Genomic DNA, 15,782 nt, shown 5'->3' with positions numbered 1-15,782 from the left:
GAAAGCAACATTAGGTGTTATACACGTGGAAGAAGAGAGGAGGGAGTTATGAATCAGTAGATTGGCATTGATGTTGAGCAATCCCACCACCACTTAAAGGAGATGGAAAGTTCATGAACCATGTTGATGGAAACTCAACAAGGAAATAGAAGATTAGAAGGGAAAAGACCTAAGTTCTAGCCAGGCCCTGTGGTTCCCCTGCAAAGTTGGACAAATTCCTTATATAATTATAGATAATGTCTATAACACATTACTTAGATAATACATAAGAGATGATTCTAAGAGATTCAGGTTTCTCACATATGATCGGATTTCACCATGAAAAAGGTGGTGATAACCATAATCTTGTTGCTTAATGAAATAACATGTTTAAATGTTGCCATGAAAAAAGAAGTAATTTCTGTTTCAGAATCTGTTTCTTCATCTGAAAATTGACCATGAATTTCTCTAGGGTCCATCCATTCTCAGATGACTGTAAGTGCTGCATAAAATATATTACCTAGATGTTATAATAGGAGAACAAGATCAAGTTTTCTATATACATTCATATCTTTCTTTGACAGAAGCAGTATGTGAAATTTTTTATAAACACAAGTGATCTTTTCAATAGCACATATATGAAAACTGAAATAAAATTTACCCTAAGGTTAAGTGCAGGAAGTGGGAGAGGCACTTCTCTTTACAAGAGCATTATTTGTTTATGAAATTTTTGAAAGGTGAGACTGTGGAATGCATAGGGACTCTTCCCTGGCACATCAGAATGCAACCAAATTTTAATATAACCGATTTCGTGGTAGTTGGTCAGAAGTGTATGGCTTTCATCAAAGCATGGGTCAGCCAAGTATCCATGCAACACACATTTGCACAATGTGTACGTGTGTATGTGTATTCAAACACGTAATGATGGGTGGGTTCTTTTCTTATTTTATGTGTCAGAAAACTGTATGAAAAGTGTATCAGGAAAACAACGACCTTCTTCGCTCTAACTCACACCCAAGCTGATCTCGGTGGGTGCCTTCTTTCCCCCCTCCCCGCACCCCCCTGCCCCCCACTCCCCACAGCGGCTGCGGGGCTGAAATGAGGAAACCTGACATCAGCAGCGTATTCCCTCCATTCCTGTCCCCAGTGGGGCAGGCAGGAAATGCCAGCCTCCTCACAGGAAAGCCTGTTGTGGTGAGATTTCCTGATTTACTTTATAAATGCAAGAAGGCCAGATACAGCAGGAGATAAGCACTCAAGATTGCAAATGCGTATCATCTCTCAGGGTTCTGGGCCCCACAGCCATGACCAGTTTCTCTTCTAGAGATGCAAGCCAAAATTCAGTTTGGTTCCAAATCGAAAACCTCCCCAACTGAAAAATTGGACCATCCACCCTTGTCAGCCCTTACGAGAAAGCCATTGCAGATAACTTGCTGAAGTTTGACCCTGAGTGGTATTCTCACCCCAGGAATCCCTAGGCAAATTAAGAGAATCATCTAGAGGTGCAGTTAAAAAAAAGAAAGAAAGAAAGAAAATGCTTGGGGGTAGCTGGCTCCCCAAGCTAGTAGCCAAAGTCATGGTACCCATTTGACTCTCATTTCGGCTGACCCATGAAATTTTCAGCCAGAACCCTCCTCCCTGGCTTTGCTTTTCCACTGGCGATGCTGTTTCTATAAACGGTTTAGCAGAACGCAAAGGATAGGGATCTCAAAAGCACAAGACAGCTAGCGAGCTAAGTGGCTAGCTGAGTCAAAAAAGGACACAGGAACTAGCTCCATAGGAAGCCAGGCATGCTCTGGGAGCCTCATAGGCCGACCCGCCCCCAGGTCAGAACTCGGAGAAGGGAGTGGTAAGGATTGGAGGGGGCATTACACACTTACCTATTTCATCAAAATCCACTTCATTCCACCCCTCCTCTTCTTGTCAATTTTTATAAAACAGAACCAAAATCATCACCCACAGAAGCAGCAAGCAGACTTCACAGAGTGTGAAATATAATTCCTATTCTGCCCGTCTCCACATTACCAATCACTCTGAAGCAATGAGAATTTCACAAATATCCGGTTCATCTGTGTGTTACTGGCAAATCCGATCTTTTAAAAAAGAAAAACGAAGATTCGGACTAAACCTATGTTCCCCTTGAACTCAGCCAAAAATCTAGGAGACACCTTACTTCACAAAGTCTGATTTAAAAACATACACCGAGAAAATGAGAACACACCCACGACTTTTGATCTCTTATCTAGGGAAAGCAGGTTCCCTGAGAGGAACTCACAAGGCAGTGAGTCCCCAGTGTTTATTGTGTTAAGTGGGGGACATTGTTTTGTGTTCAGCTATGACGTGCATTGCAGTAATAGTGAGTGGCCATGCTCTCTCCCCCTGTCCCCATCTATCAAAGTCGAGGGTCACCGAAATAATAATAATGCCACATCAGACCCGTATGTGATCAGACAAACATGTACACAGCGTCTTTTCCGTCTAGAGGTTGGAAGTGCTTGGTGGAAAGCATCTCCGTTCTCAAAAGACTATCCTTAGGTACTAGTATTGGGGATATTACTGATATCTGTCCTCATTCAAATATCTCTCACAACTTGCCCCACTCCTACCTCCTCCATTAAAAAATATACCCCAAAGACCTTTATGTCAGATATCATTGGCATGGGCCCAGCTCGAGTTTTGTCTAGGTTTTTTTCTTTTTTCTTTTTTAAATTGGGGTTATAAAGGCAAGTGGGGAGCATCTATACTTCAGACAATCTGGTGTCCTTGGTAGCCAGAGGAAGCATAATTTTACTCCTGTGGGGTTTTTCTCAACAGCATGTTTTGTTTTCAACTAATACAACCATCCTCCCCCTCAAACTTGCAGTAGACACACCAGTTGTCCCACTCTACCCAGTTATGTTTCGAATCCTTTAAAATCCCTGATTCATTCCCCCAACACCATGACGGCGACTCCCTCTACAAGCGGTTCTGAACTTGATGCTTTCCTTAATTCTGGTCTCTTTCCTCTTCTTGAGGGTTGAGTCCGCCCAGGTTGACAGAGCAAAGATAACACAGTTTCTGCAAACCTTTGCCTTCTCAGAGATAGCAAAGTGATATTACTCAGGTCCTTCCCATGACCCATCCTCCCACCCCCGGCAAATGAATGAATGAATGAATGAATGAATGGCTACATGAATGAACTATTCCATTCAGTCAGAAAAAGCATCCCCTGACCTGGAACTGTACTGAATTATTATGAAGGATTGGCATTGGCCCAGCTAACTGTTGTCTCGGTTTTTTCTTTTCTCTTTTAAACAGGAGCAAGGATGAATAATGTCTCCCAATAACTTAAAAATATGTCATCATGGATGAGACTAGTAATATGCTCTTTAGAATTATAAAAATTTAAGCTAGAACAGGGCTCAGTGATTATCTAATAAAATTAAAGTTATTAATTGATATTCATGAAGAGGTAACTTAAGGAGGAGAAAAACTTGCTAAGGGGATTGAAGGAAAGAATATAATGTATATAAAATCTTTGGTCTTAAGAGGTCCTCTTTGCCTTGATGCTTGGTCTTACTCATTCTCCAGTAACCTCACCTCTTTATCCACAGTCCTGGGAAACTTTTATTTATTTATTTATTTATTTATTTATTTATTTATTTATTGAAGAGAGAGAGAGAGCACTTGAGTGGGTTGGGGGGTTGGTGAGGGTAAGGGTTAAGGGTAGAGGGAGAGAGAGAATCCCAAGCAGACTCCACACTAAGTGCAGGGCTCGATCCCAGGACCCTGAGATCATGGTCTGAGCTGAAATCAAGAGTCGGACACTTAACCAACTGAGCCACCCAGGCGCCCCCGTCCTTGGAAACTTTCTATATGTTTGATCTGTAGGCGGGGGTGAGGGATGACTCTGTTAGCTTAGGAGAGGCCCCTTCTTTTGCACCTGTTCGGATCACAGATCTCTCGATCCAACACTTCTCCATCCTTGTTCTGAATGCTCCTTATTTTGCACCCATCCTAAGATCCTCTGTTATGCTGAGAATATGAGTGAATGGGTGTGTGTGTGTGTGTGTGTGTGTGTGTGTGTGTGTGCTGGTATGTGATGGGAATCAAAGGACTGACCTGCTCACACACGTCAGAATCCGAAGTGCCCCAGTCTGACAGCTCTTCTCATGGATGCTGTTCTCCTCACTGCCTCCATTTCCTGGACTTATCTCCCTGAGCAGATTTCCCACTTCTTCTCTCTCCTTGTAATTTCCAGGAGCTCAGTCTAGCTTTGCAGCCTGTCAAGGGCTACAAGAGGACACAAATAATGAGAGATAAGGAGCGTGACATCTTGTTGGCTACCCTTTAAAATCTGAAATTGCTTGTTGGAAGAGCAGGAAGCAACTTCCTTCCTTTCCATCATTAAAAGCAAAGGGAATAGAAAATGTAGAGGACATTGAAACTCAGTGTGGTTTCAAAGTCTTTATTTGGGGTGGAAAGAACCACAAAGACCAGAATACTGCTTTATACATGAGGCTACACGGGGCCAGAAACATTGCGGATGTGCGATAAATAGATAGCGATCATCACAGAGGGTTCCAGAAGAGTTGGGTGAAGTGTGTCAACATTGTCGATTCTTTTATTTGCTCGAGGAAACCAGATCATGGCAAAATCCTATTCCCCAGTTGTATTAGTTTGCTAGGGCTGCCATAATGAATACCGAAGTATTGGTGGCTTAAACAACAGAAATTTGTCTTCTCACTGTTCTAGAGATTAGAAATCCAAGATCAAGATCCCAGCGGGTTTGCCCTCTCCTGAGGCCTCTCTCCATGGCTTGCCGTGGGTGGCCGTCTCACTGTGCCTGCACGTGGTCTTCCTTCTATGCTCCCACATTTCTGTGTACTAATCGCCTGTTCTTATAAGGACACCAGTCCTATGGGATTAAGGCCCACCCACTTTACCTTATTTACCTCTTTGAAGGCCCCGTCTCCAAATGCATTCACGTTCTCAATTATTGGTGGTGAGGGCTTTCAATACATGAATTTCAGAGGGACACAATTCAGTTCATAACACTACTCATTGGGAGCAGACCTAAAACCGGAACCCACAGTTTCTAACCCTAGAACATGAATTTGCCTTTGATTCAAATCCTTTCCCAGGTTAACTAATCTCACAGAATTATAGCATACTCTTAGTGGAAGGCATCTCGAGATGATCTAGTTGTAGCTCTCTCCTTAGCCAAATAAGGAAGTTGAGTCCTAATGGCCTTGCTGAGAATCATAGAACCCAAGGTGGCACCCCCCAGATAACTAACCTTCTCCCCTACGGGGGTGTTTCTTGGATTCCAATCTCCCACTCTCCTAAACTCAACACGGAGGCACTTGCTAAAGACCAGGCTCTGGACTGCAAATCGATGGCCCAAGGAAGCAGCCTGGTACTGGCTGGTGAGGGAGCAGTAACCATGGAGCAAGGAAGCCCCCACCCCTTTCCCTTTGGAAGCAGTTAGAGGGATAAGCTGGCTTTAATGAGTCTTCCTGCCCCTTTCCCTTCATTCTCTCCTCTCTCAGTCTCCTCCTTATGGCAGCTGTTACCAATTTCAGCAATTTTCTTCTGGCAAATTGAAGGCTCCAGGTGACAAAGGGAGTGGGCCGTATCCTTCTGGAGGATGAGATAGCCTGGGTCTTAATCCCACCCCACCCCTGCTCCCAGACAGGGTGGTTAGGACTGCAGGCACTCCCCGGGTGGGCATCCACAAGCCTCCCTACCGCCTGGCGTGTGCAAAGAGGTCCAGCTCAGAAACCCTAGCTGAAAGGGAGTCCAGATCAGTCCTCACTTCATTCTCAGTTCATCTGTTTTTCCAGGACCACCAAGATTTTATTAATGGCATGATCTTCGGTGCGAATACCCATTCTGGTTCTTAAAATTACAGGAAGAGGAGGAAATAAGAGGCATATATGCATGCATGTGCGTGCGCGCACACACACACACACACACACACACACACACGCAATGCTGAAGAGTTTGGTACAGACCTCCAGCAGTGGACCACACCCACGATGCTTGGAGAATGAGAAGATCTCTTGATCCACGGTTAAACCACTTATGTAAAAAAGGAAGTCGGCATGTGAGCACCGACTTCCCCCAACCCTACAAAGCAGAAAATGAATTAGTTCACTCAGGTGAAATGTTCCGGTCAGTTTTCCCTTAATTACAGTGTGAGGGTTTGGTTTGGTTTGTTTCGTATCCCCTTCTTATTGTTCAGAAAGAAGAGGCAGAGTTCGATAACTGTCCCGCTTCGCCGCCTGTCAATTTCAGCGTGGACACGGGGTAACCAGCGGCGAACAAAACAAACCCCACAACTGCCTTCCGGGGAGCTTACAATCTAAGGAAAGGAGGCCAACCTTGGATAGATAGGTCTCCAAATAAGAATGTGATAACAACTCTGAAATCTAAAGAAGCTGAAGCGGGTCCTCCTGTGGTCTCCTAGAAGTCCCTTTCAAGAAAAGAAAGGAGACAGGGGGGTGAAAAGAAAACAATTTCAAATCTCCAGCTGTCCCGAAAAGAACCTCTCTTTAAAAACCATGACACCTGGGTAGGATGTACCCTCCGACAGAGAAGCACCTTCTGTTTTATTTGTGGTGGTTTGGAATAGTGTTTGTTCCCTTTGGGAGGGAAGATGACCTCTCCACCGAATCCCAGGAACAAAACTACGGGGGCATTGGCTCTGGTACTTCAGTCCCCTCCCCTCCCCAAGCCTGTCTTGTTTTCCTAAGCAATGGTCAGGAATGTGCTGGGCGGGGGCAGCCTGGCCGTCAGCCCCGAGCCCAGGCAGCCCCAGTCACGGTCCCAGGCTGGCCTTTCACCCCAGAGCTCTCCCGGCTGCTCTTATTAAGCAGCAAAATGTTTCAATATGTTGAGCTTTGGGGGAGGGACGGAGAGAAAAATCGGGATATTGTTGAGAAGGAAATAATGAATAACCCTGCCGCCAGTCTTCATACCCCCCACGTGGGGAGATCTGGGTGATAAGTGTGCTTTCTCCAGAAATGGAATCCTAGCAATTGCTTTTGGTCAGAAATTTCCAGAGCCAGTTGAGGGGTGGGGAGTGGGGAGGAGGAGAAGAAGGAGCAGGTACCAAGTTAATGTTCTCAGTGTCCAGAACCAAAGCAGTCAGGGGTCTGGGTACCCAAGAAAGAATGAGGAGGGGAAAGCTTGAGAAACTGAGGCTAATTCTCAGAGGTAACAAAGCTAAGGTTTTGTTCTTACAAACTGACACACTCTCTATGCTTACCTGTCACCCCTGGCTTCCCGCGCCTCCCCACACCAACACACACCCAAGTTCAGCTGCTCTGGTCCCTGCCAAGTGTTCTAGGCAGAGGCCGGGTGCACAGCTCCTGGTTTTTGGAGACTCAGGAGAAGCAAAGTCATGGAAGGGTGTGGAAACCACCCACCCAGGGGGGAGCACACAGGCAACTCACCGGCATGGCGGCGAGGCCCAGCTGTTTTGTGGAGAATGGCCCTGGATTGGGCAACTAAAAGAGCAAATGTGGAGCCCCATTCAAGACCAGGTCTTGAAGTGAAGAAATGAGCCAGATTCCAAAATTTTTTAAGAATCACAAGCTCAAGGACCCAGAAACGACTCCTGAGCGAGGGTGTTGTTAAATGTATTTTAAAATTGAAACTCCATAATAAGGTTGCTTCTGACATTTGCAAATCTCCTTGCTCTTATAGATGCTGTCTAGAAGACAGAAGACATAGGTCAGAAAGGATGTATTCCAGGGGAGTTCCAAATAAGGGGAAGAGTCACCTTTAAGTAAGCCGGACATAAGGACTTGAAAAAGCAAAGAGGACTTCTGTCGTACTGTGTAAGTCTGAGAAATAATTATTTGCACAGCAATCATTTAAAACTAAAGTTACATAAAAGCAGGCCTGGGTCTCCATATTCTCCTCTTGGCTTTACATCTGTGATATGTGTGTGGTTCCCAGTGTTCCTTGACATTTCCTAGCACCACTGGGAGGTTTCTGGAAAAGCAGCTAAGGGCAGATGGGTGGCTGTCTATTCGAACAATTCATCAGACAGCAGTTGAAATATTGATAAGAAAACGGAAATCAAATTAAAAGACGGGAAAGGAGAGAGGAAGGGGGAGTGGGACGAAGAGAGGCGTCAGGGAGGAAAGCTGCAGGGCACACAGACCAACGAGTGGTTTCTACAGCCCCCCAGCTCATGCAGGGACTGAGGCTGGCTGTGTGGGTGCGTTGCAGAGAAAGGCACACTTCGACTCCGGGCAGCCAGCAGATTTAATTCCACATCGAGGATCGGGTGCTCTGGGCGCATAGAACTAGCACCCAGAACTCCAAAACCTGGAGTTGCTGCAGTTTCGCTCCTGCTGGCTGAACAGGAAAGGGTGTCTAAGGTGAGTGTTCTCGAGTGTGGGATCTCTGGGGGAATGCAGGGCGGTGGTGTCGCCTCTCCCGCCGCCCCACCCGGCTGCCTGCTCCAGTTCCAGCCGGCAAACGGGAGGCTTTCTGAGACTCTTTCTTTCTCTTCTTCTCTCGGGGCTTTTTTTTTTTCTCTCCCTTCCCCACCCCTCACTTCCCTTGCAAATTTCACTCCAACTTTCAAAGAAAATGGGGGACACTCTCAGCAAGCACCCCGGGATAGAGGCAGGGAATGGGAATCTAGGAGCCCAAAGGAACATACCTGGTCCCTGAACTCCTGTATGTGTGTTGTGGCTTCAGGAGCCAAAAAGCTGGAATTTGTTAGTGGGGAGAAAAGTGCTTTATCAGAAACACATTGGCTGCCGGAGAAGCTGCACGCTGCCACGTTAAAGATGGTTTAAGAGAAGGAAGGGAAAAAGGGAGAGACAGCCGCCGGACTTGGCAAGGCAGGGAGAGACTCTCACAGAGGCACCTGGCATCGTAGGGTGGTTTTTGCACCCACCAGCCCAAATATTCAGACTTCAGACACCATCTCCTCCGCCACTAGAAATTAGGTTGCATCATTCATTGTCTTTGTCTCTGCCGTAAAACTGTTTTCTTTAAGAAGCAGGGGCTGGGGGGGAAAGGGCCTCCCTAGACTTCCAGAAGCTACAGCCAGTCTTCCTCCCCAAGCAGCCCAGTAGCAGGGAAGAGGGGGGCAGCTGGACACTGGCAGAGTCGTGGGGTCCTAGGGGAGCCAGGCAGAAGATCTGTGCAGCTCTGTAAATATCTGTTTCCTGGGGTCGTGGTCTGCATCCGTGGGGAGACCTACCTCTATCCAAACAGCGTTCTCTCTTCCGGCTCAGACGCCCCCCCTCCCCGGGTGTCCGCAGGTGTGAAACTACCCAGGTCCCAGGGAAATGGGTGTCTCCGATCTGGGTAGGGGAGGGTTACAGGGCTGCGGGAAAGAGACCCAATGGTGTGAGCTCGCTCTCAACCTTCACCATCTCCTAGTCTGAAGTCTGGAGGCAGAGACTCAGGGCGGGTGCCCACTACCTAACCACTCGGATCCTCCCTTGCTGGCCCAGGCAGAACCAGCCTCCCAACTCTCTGCGTCCTCTCCCTTTGCATTCCTCCTTTATCACCTACCCCCACCCCGACCCCTCACCGTCTCACACGTGGTGTACTGTCCGGTGACTGAAGATTCTCCTACCCAGGTTGCTTCCTGGGCCTTCCCGACCCTTCCTCACCAACCGAGGATGTTTCAGACAGTCCCCGACACATCGTCTTACGTCAAGGTAAGACATGACAGCGTCTTTAAACAGGTAATGACCCCCGCGCCTCTGCCACCCAGGCCTATGCTCCCTCCACCCCCTTTCCCGGGTCAGCGGGGAGATCTGTAGCCTGGGGCGCTCCGGACCAGATGAGGGTGGCACAGACCCTCGGGAATCCTTGGTTGGGGAAGCACGCTCTCGGGCCGGCGCTCTTTGGGGGACTGGAAGTGGATGCCCGTGGTGGGGAAGGCGGGGAACCGCGAGCCACTGTCGGATCCCAGTGGGTCTTGCGCTCGGGCCGCGGGCACACAGCAGATTTCAAGTTAAGTGTCTGCGTGTACTTGGGAGTGTGCAGGTGAGCCTGTGGGCGTGTGTGCGCGGGTGTGTGAATGCGACGCGCTTCTCCCACCGGTTGGACACCCCGTCGGTCCTCAAGCCGACCTTCCTTGGCCCCACCCGCCCCTCCAAAGCGCAGACTGCTATATTTGACAGCATGTAGAACGTTTTTTTCACTCACAACAGTTCCCAAGAATGTAAACAAACCGAGGCCAGGACATCTGGGTTACACGTTTAAATGAAAATCCGCCAGGGGGGCCGAGGGTGCCCGGGGTAGGGACTCAGGCGCGACCTCCCTCCTTCCGGGTAGCAGCCGGGAGCGGGGACGGTCTGAGCTTTCCCTAGTTGGGAGGAGGAAGGGCCCACCGCGGTTCTGCAAACCTACCGGTCAGGTCCCGGCCCCGCCCCCTTCTCCCTGAAACCCCGCCCCTAAGGGGGCCCCCACCCCCACCTGCGTGCCCGGGCCCAGCTCCCTCCGGTGTCCCGAGTGCCACCGAAGTGTGGGACAGTCTGCCGGCACGTGGCCACCTCGATGGCGTGCGGCTCTCTGGAAGCGCCACTTTTGCGTTCGGCCCTCCTCCCATTTCTCTAAAGGGAAATTTGTGGAGACAGGTTAGCATCCGCCCCATCCCCACCCTCTTCGGAGGTCTAGAAGAGTTTTATAGTCACTTTGGGGAGGTCAGGTCCTGGAGCCTTGGAGCGGGTAAGAGGTGTTTACTCTATAATGAATGAATGAAAAATAAGTGAATCGATGTATCAACAATCAATAAATGGTTGGCGGGACGGAGGGCTCCCAGGAGGTGGCGAGGCGCACACAGGGAGACTAAAGCGTGCTGGCGTCCAGTTTTCCGGAGAGGTTCGGCAGGCTGTGACCCCTCCCGCCCCGCCACTCCCAGCCCTGGAAGCTAAGGGAGCTCTTGTCTCCAGCCTGGCCCCAAAGACTGCAAGTGGCCCCGGGGTGGGGAGTTGCAGTCTCTCTCCCATCCACAGCCCACCCCCGGTCTGCACACACCCGGGGACCCAAAACCGGGATGAGGAACCCCAGATAGGCAAGTGGGAGCCCAGGAGACTGACCCAGGCTGAGAGTCAGAGAAAAAGCAAACGGCCCAGGAGAACAGATTGGTCCGGAGTGGGAAGCAGGGAGAGAGGCGGCAGTCTAGGAGCCCTGGGCAGCCAAAGGAGCGGCTCGCCGCAGGAGCTCTTTTCAAGGGGGAAAAATGGATTTTTCAGCAGCCACAAAGTTTGTATTGTTGCACAAAGGGGTGCATTGATGGCGGCGAAAGGTCTGCGTAGCAGGGACAATCTTGGGTCTGTTTCTCCGACTCCCTACATCGACCATTTGCCAGAGGGGCACAAACAGTCCCCGGCTGCCAAGCCCCTTGCCATTCTGCGTCAGGAACCTCCGAGGTTGTTGACAAACACCGCGCGGGCCCAGGCGCCCAGGCCCGGAGCCTGGAGCCCAGCCGGCCTCAGCAGCCAAGGGTGCCCACTCCACCCGGCAGCGATCCGGGTTCTGAGAACCCTCAGAGTGCTCGGGGAGTTTCCGCAGGAGAGCGCTGCGCCGGCTATGAGGCTGGAAAGTGCAAGAGAAAGGGAGGGAGGGAGGGAGGGGAGCAGGGTGACTCTTAAAGACAATGACAACGCAGTACGTGAATGATGGTGGTAACATTAAGGTAGCCCTTACCTTTGCCAGGCCCTGTTCTAAGCATTGTATTTGTACTAACTCATTTAATATTAATAACAACCCTAGGGGGTAATCCATTTTGCAGATGAGAAACTGAGGTCTTGAGAGGTTAAGGTAACACAGCTTGTGAAGGGTGGGGCCCAGCTACAAATAATAAGGGCAGAATTGTGCTGTCAAGCAAATCCTAGACACTCATTTCAGGTTTAGGACAGCCAGCCCTTTGAGGATTAGGTCCTATTACAACACCAACGTACAGATGAAGACACTGAGGCACAGAGAGGTTAAGGAACGTGTTGAAGTCCACAGAGCCCGAATTCAAACCCTAGGATGTTCCACGTGCAGATACCGGGAGTCATCCTGCCCCCGCACTGTGCAGATCACTTGTCAGTCTCAGCTCTGGGAGCACAACCCGGAAGGCTCCTCGCCCGCCCCACGCAGACTGGCTGGGTCCTCCACTTGCCCTCTTTGCGAGTTTTCCAGACTCCTTGCTCTCCCTCCTTCACCACCTAGCCCGCTGGTTCAGCCCATGCTACATTCTGGAGGCGACAGCCCCCCTCCCCAAAACCAGACCAAAGGAGGCTTATGGCCCCAGAAAGTTCACTGCGACACGGCCCAGGGGCAGCATCTGGCGGGCAGGTCCCGCAGCGGCGTTTCAAGGACACAGGTCTGTACTTAGAATAAATGCTGTTTGCGGAGGCTGGGAAGCAGGGCGGACGGAGATTGGAGAGACTGACAAGCTCCCATGCCCCCCCCCAAGGCCCCAGTCTAGGCGCCGGGGCTGGGTGAGAGCCCCAGCACCTGGCTGGTCTCCACCTCTTGTCAGCCTGCGCTCTCTGGTCGGCCTCGGACTCCCTCGGGATTTCCTCGTCGACGCCGCGTGGTCTGGGGACCCGGCCCGGAGCGCCTCGGGCTCGGGGCGCAGAGACCCTCCCCCAGCCGGGCCAGCCGGCCCCTGGCCCTCCCGCCGCCGCGGCCTCCCACGTAGCGTTTTGAACCCGCTTGGCGCTAAGGCAAGAACGAGCGTGGGGAGCGGGCAGGGCGAGCAGAGGCTCTAAATCTTCCTTCAATCTGTGAGTAGATGAAGTCTGAGAAACAAATTCAAAGCAGGCGCGCCTGCAGAGCCTTCCTGCAGAAATATTCCCCGGCATTCAAGCGCATCCAGGGGCGGCTCGAGCTGCCTTGTTTGGCTAAGGTCAGACGAGACTCGAGTTCTCCAATAAAAATAAATCTCAAATTAATTATGGCCTCGAGCGAGGGGCCAGACACTTGAAGCTGCAGTTGTGCAGTCTGGAGTTTTGGCGCTCGCTCGCCCGTCCCTCCCCCTCGCCCCCGCCTCTCCCCCCCCCACACCCCCCGCCCTTGCCAGCTCGAATACCAGCCGAGGCCGAGCTGGACCCGAGGGGCGGGGGAGGAGGGAGGACGCAGGGAGAAGGATCCGCCCCAGACGCTCTGCCAAGCCTGGCATCTTTCGGGGTTTCAAGTGACGGAGCAGTCCCCGGGTCCGGAGGCACCGCGGGGACCCGGCTCCGATTGTCGCGTCCTCCCACCCCCAACCTGGGCTGGGACCAAAGAAGCCCAGGAAGTCGCGTCTGGAAAGTCTTGACCGGGTCAAAAGGGCTGACATTGAGCGAGCCAAGACACGTTTCACCCAGCCGCTCCTCTCCCGGGGGGAAGCACGACTTCCGCATCTTTGAAAATACTGTCAAGTGCGGACGGTGCGAGGCAAGTCACCCGAACAAAGTTTCAGCGAAAATGCTCGAAATCCACATGTTTCCTAAATATTCGCCCGCTGTGTGCATGTTTTCTGTACTGACCCTAGGCTTAGAAATGTGTCATGAGTTGTTTTGTGGGTCCCCCAATTGGTAGCTTTTGTTTTAAATGCTGGCCGGGCTTCCTTGGCTGCCAGAGCTCCCCGACTTGAAAGCCGGTCGGGGCTGGTGGAATGGGCGCTGATGGTGGCAGGCACCGTCTCCTGGGCACCAGCCCTGCCCAGTCTGGGAAAGGCAGGCAGGACAGTCTCTGGTGAGCCAGGAAAGAGGGTGTGTGCAAGTGTGTGGGCTGGGGTAACCAGTCCCTAGCTAAGCTAGGAGAAAGGAGAGGGCAGAGAGGGGAGAGAGAAAGGGGAGGGAAAGAGGGAAGAAGGGGAGGGGTTTCACCTCCCCAGCTCAAAGACAGTTTTCATTTGTAGCGGGCCTTACCACAGGCTCTCTATCAATTTGTCTCAATGCAAACATTCAAAATATTCTCTTTGGCTGCTCGTGAAAACAATGTGAGCTGCCAGGATCAAACCATCTTTCCAGATGTCTGGTGGTAACCACATGAAACAGGGCAGACTTGTTTACTGTTGTGTTTGGTTAGGGCTTTTTCCCCCTTCGGGATTTAAAATAGAAGCAGCAGCAGGAGTTGAGCCTCAAACCCAGAGTTACATAAGTGGGGCAAACTTGCCCACCAGCATGTCAATATGGGGTGGAGGGAGCCTCAAATCCCTCCGAGAGCTGTTGTTCCCAGTTGGGGGGTTCTTCTTTCTGGGTGGAGGACCTCGTGAATGGACAGGAGCTCCTCACGGAGGGGCTGGTAAATAGCAAAAGGCATGGCATGGCAAAAGGCCAGTCAGTGAGTCACAAAGGGGTGACAGTTATGCCAATGTCAGCCTCTCCCCCCCCCAATCTTCAAAATTATGAAATTGCCATAGCTTTGGCTTTCCGGGAGAAACAGAAAGTGCTATTGAGTTCGACAGCTAAAACAAGAGGGCAAGTCCTCATTTAAATGTAGTTTCACACTGAGCAGCTCCCAATGGGAGAGGCAGCTCCTGCTAAAAGGAGTTGGGGGTGCTAGGGGTGTGGGGGTGACTGCCCTGATCAGTGCAGTGAAGATGAGAATATGTTTTTGGCCAGGCCTCATGGGAGTTGGAAAGAGAAACCTAGCCAACATTTTTGCAGTAGAGGTGACTTCTCCAGCACTAGGAGGAGTGTGTAAGGAAGGGGGAGCGGCTGGCTGGTGTGGGGTGGCCATTAACAACCTCAGTGTTTGCCCAGGACCAGGAAGGGGGCCTCCCGGTGGTGGAGTTGGAATCCCTTCTGCCTGAAAGAGGGGCAATGTGGCTGGGGGTGCTGGGTTTCTGGCCAGGTCTGGGTGGGAAAGCGGTCTCCCCGCACCCTCCTGAAAGCCCTGTTGTCGTTTGAAGGTCGGCAGAGTCTGGGCTGAAAAGGAAACAATTTGGGGTTTGAAAGGATGTAATTCATTCTTCCTTTCCCTTTAACCTCTTTCCTCTCTGGAAAGCATGTGGAAAAGCTGAAGGGAAGAGTGAGAGGGCAGGCGGCCGGCTGAGGGGAGGAAAGGGTTAAGCCTGATTTCTTTTAATTGAACTCCAGAACTGGTGGCCCCAGGCAAAGGGGGGGGGGACTGACCCCGCTAGCGGTAACCAGATGTGGCGGTCCCAGGGGAGCCCCGGAGCAGACCCCTGGATTGAGAAGCAGACAGGAGGTGGGGGGGGGGATCGGCCCGGCCCCCATCCCACCCCCCACCCCACCCCCACCTCACTCCCCCATAAGCACACCGAGTCTCAATTGCTGGCAGGCTGCACCCGCCACTCCAGGTCTGGTCACGTTCAGACCCGCGTCTGTATTCGAACCCAAAATTGGAGCTGAATTGATGAGACTAATTTCGAGAGGGGGGGGGGAGGGAGGCGAGCTAGCTTTCTGGCTCAATTGCTCCAGAAGAAATAAAGAATTAATAAGTCACCTTTTTCGCTGCTGTGGACACCCTTTTGAACTTTTTTTTCTTTCCAACTGACTCGGATCTCCTCTGGATTTTTTTTTTTCCTCCTTCCCCGGGTGGACTCTTAAATAAAAGTGAAAAAGTCCAAAGCGTGGTCTGGAGAGCGTGGACAAGGTAACCTGTTTCGGAGGTTGGGGAGAAGGGAGTCAGGCCGAGAGCGCCCGGGGGTGGGGTGGGGGTCCCCTCGCTGCGCCTGGACTCCTGAGTCTGCCGCAACCCGAGCGTTCGGCGGCACCGCAGGGGGACAGGGGAGGTCTCCGGGTGGCGGAGACCGACACTGCGCGCCGAGGGCCGGCTGGCCTCAGGGCTGGTTGGGGATGATGGTCCCGAGCACTGACCCCGGGGGCTCACCC

General features: G+C 51.2%; 1 protein-coding gene across 2 annotated transcripts in view; it reads left to right on the top strand.

The window, feature by feature from the left end:
• Positions 1-9,450: 9,450 nt before the first annotated feature.
• FLI1 (Fli-1 proto-oncogene, ETS transcription factor) overlaps positions 9,451-15,782 on the top strand; it is a 120,512-nt gene continuing 114,180 nt past the window's right edge. The window contains exon 1 of one of the 2 annotated variants that reach the window (XM_040631040.1): positions 9,451-9,656. In XM_040631040.1, coding sequence (XP_040486974.1) covers positions 9,618-9,656 — 39 coding nt within the window. In that variant the 5' untranslated portion in view covers positions 9,451-9,617. The remainder of the gene's footprint in view (positions 9,657-15,782) is intronic. The other variant, XM_040631038.1, reaches the window with a different exon arrangement.

This window comes from Ursus maritimus, unplaced genomic scaffold, assembly GCF_017311325.1.
Source record: "Ursus maritimus isolate PB19 unplaced genomic scaffold, ASM1731132v1 scaffold_16, whole genome shotgun sequence".
NCBI classification, from domain to species: domain Eukaryota; kingdom Metazoa; phylum Chordata; class Mammalia; order Carnivora; family Ursidae; genus Ursus; species Ursus maritimus.
This window is presented reverse-complemented; position numbering and strand designations above follow the sequence as displayed.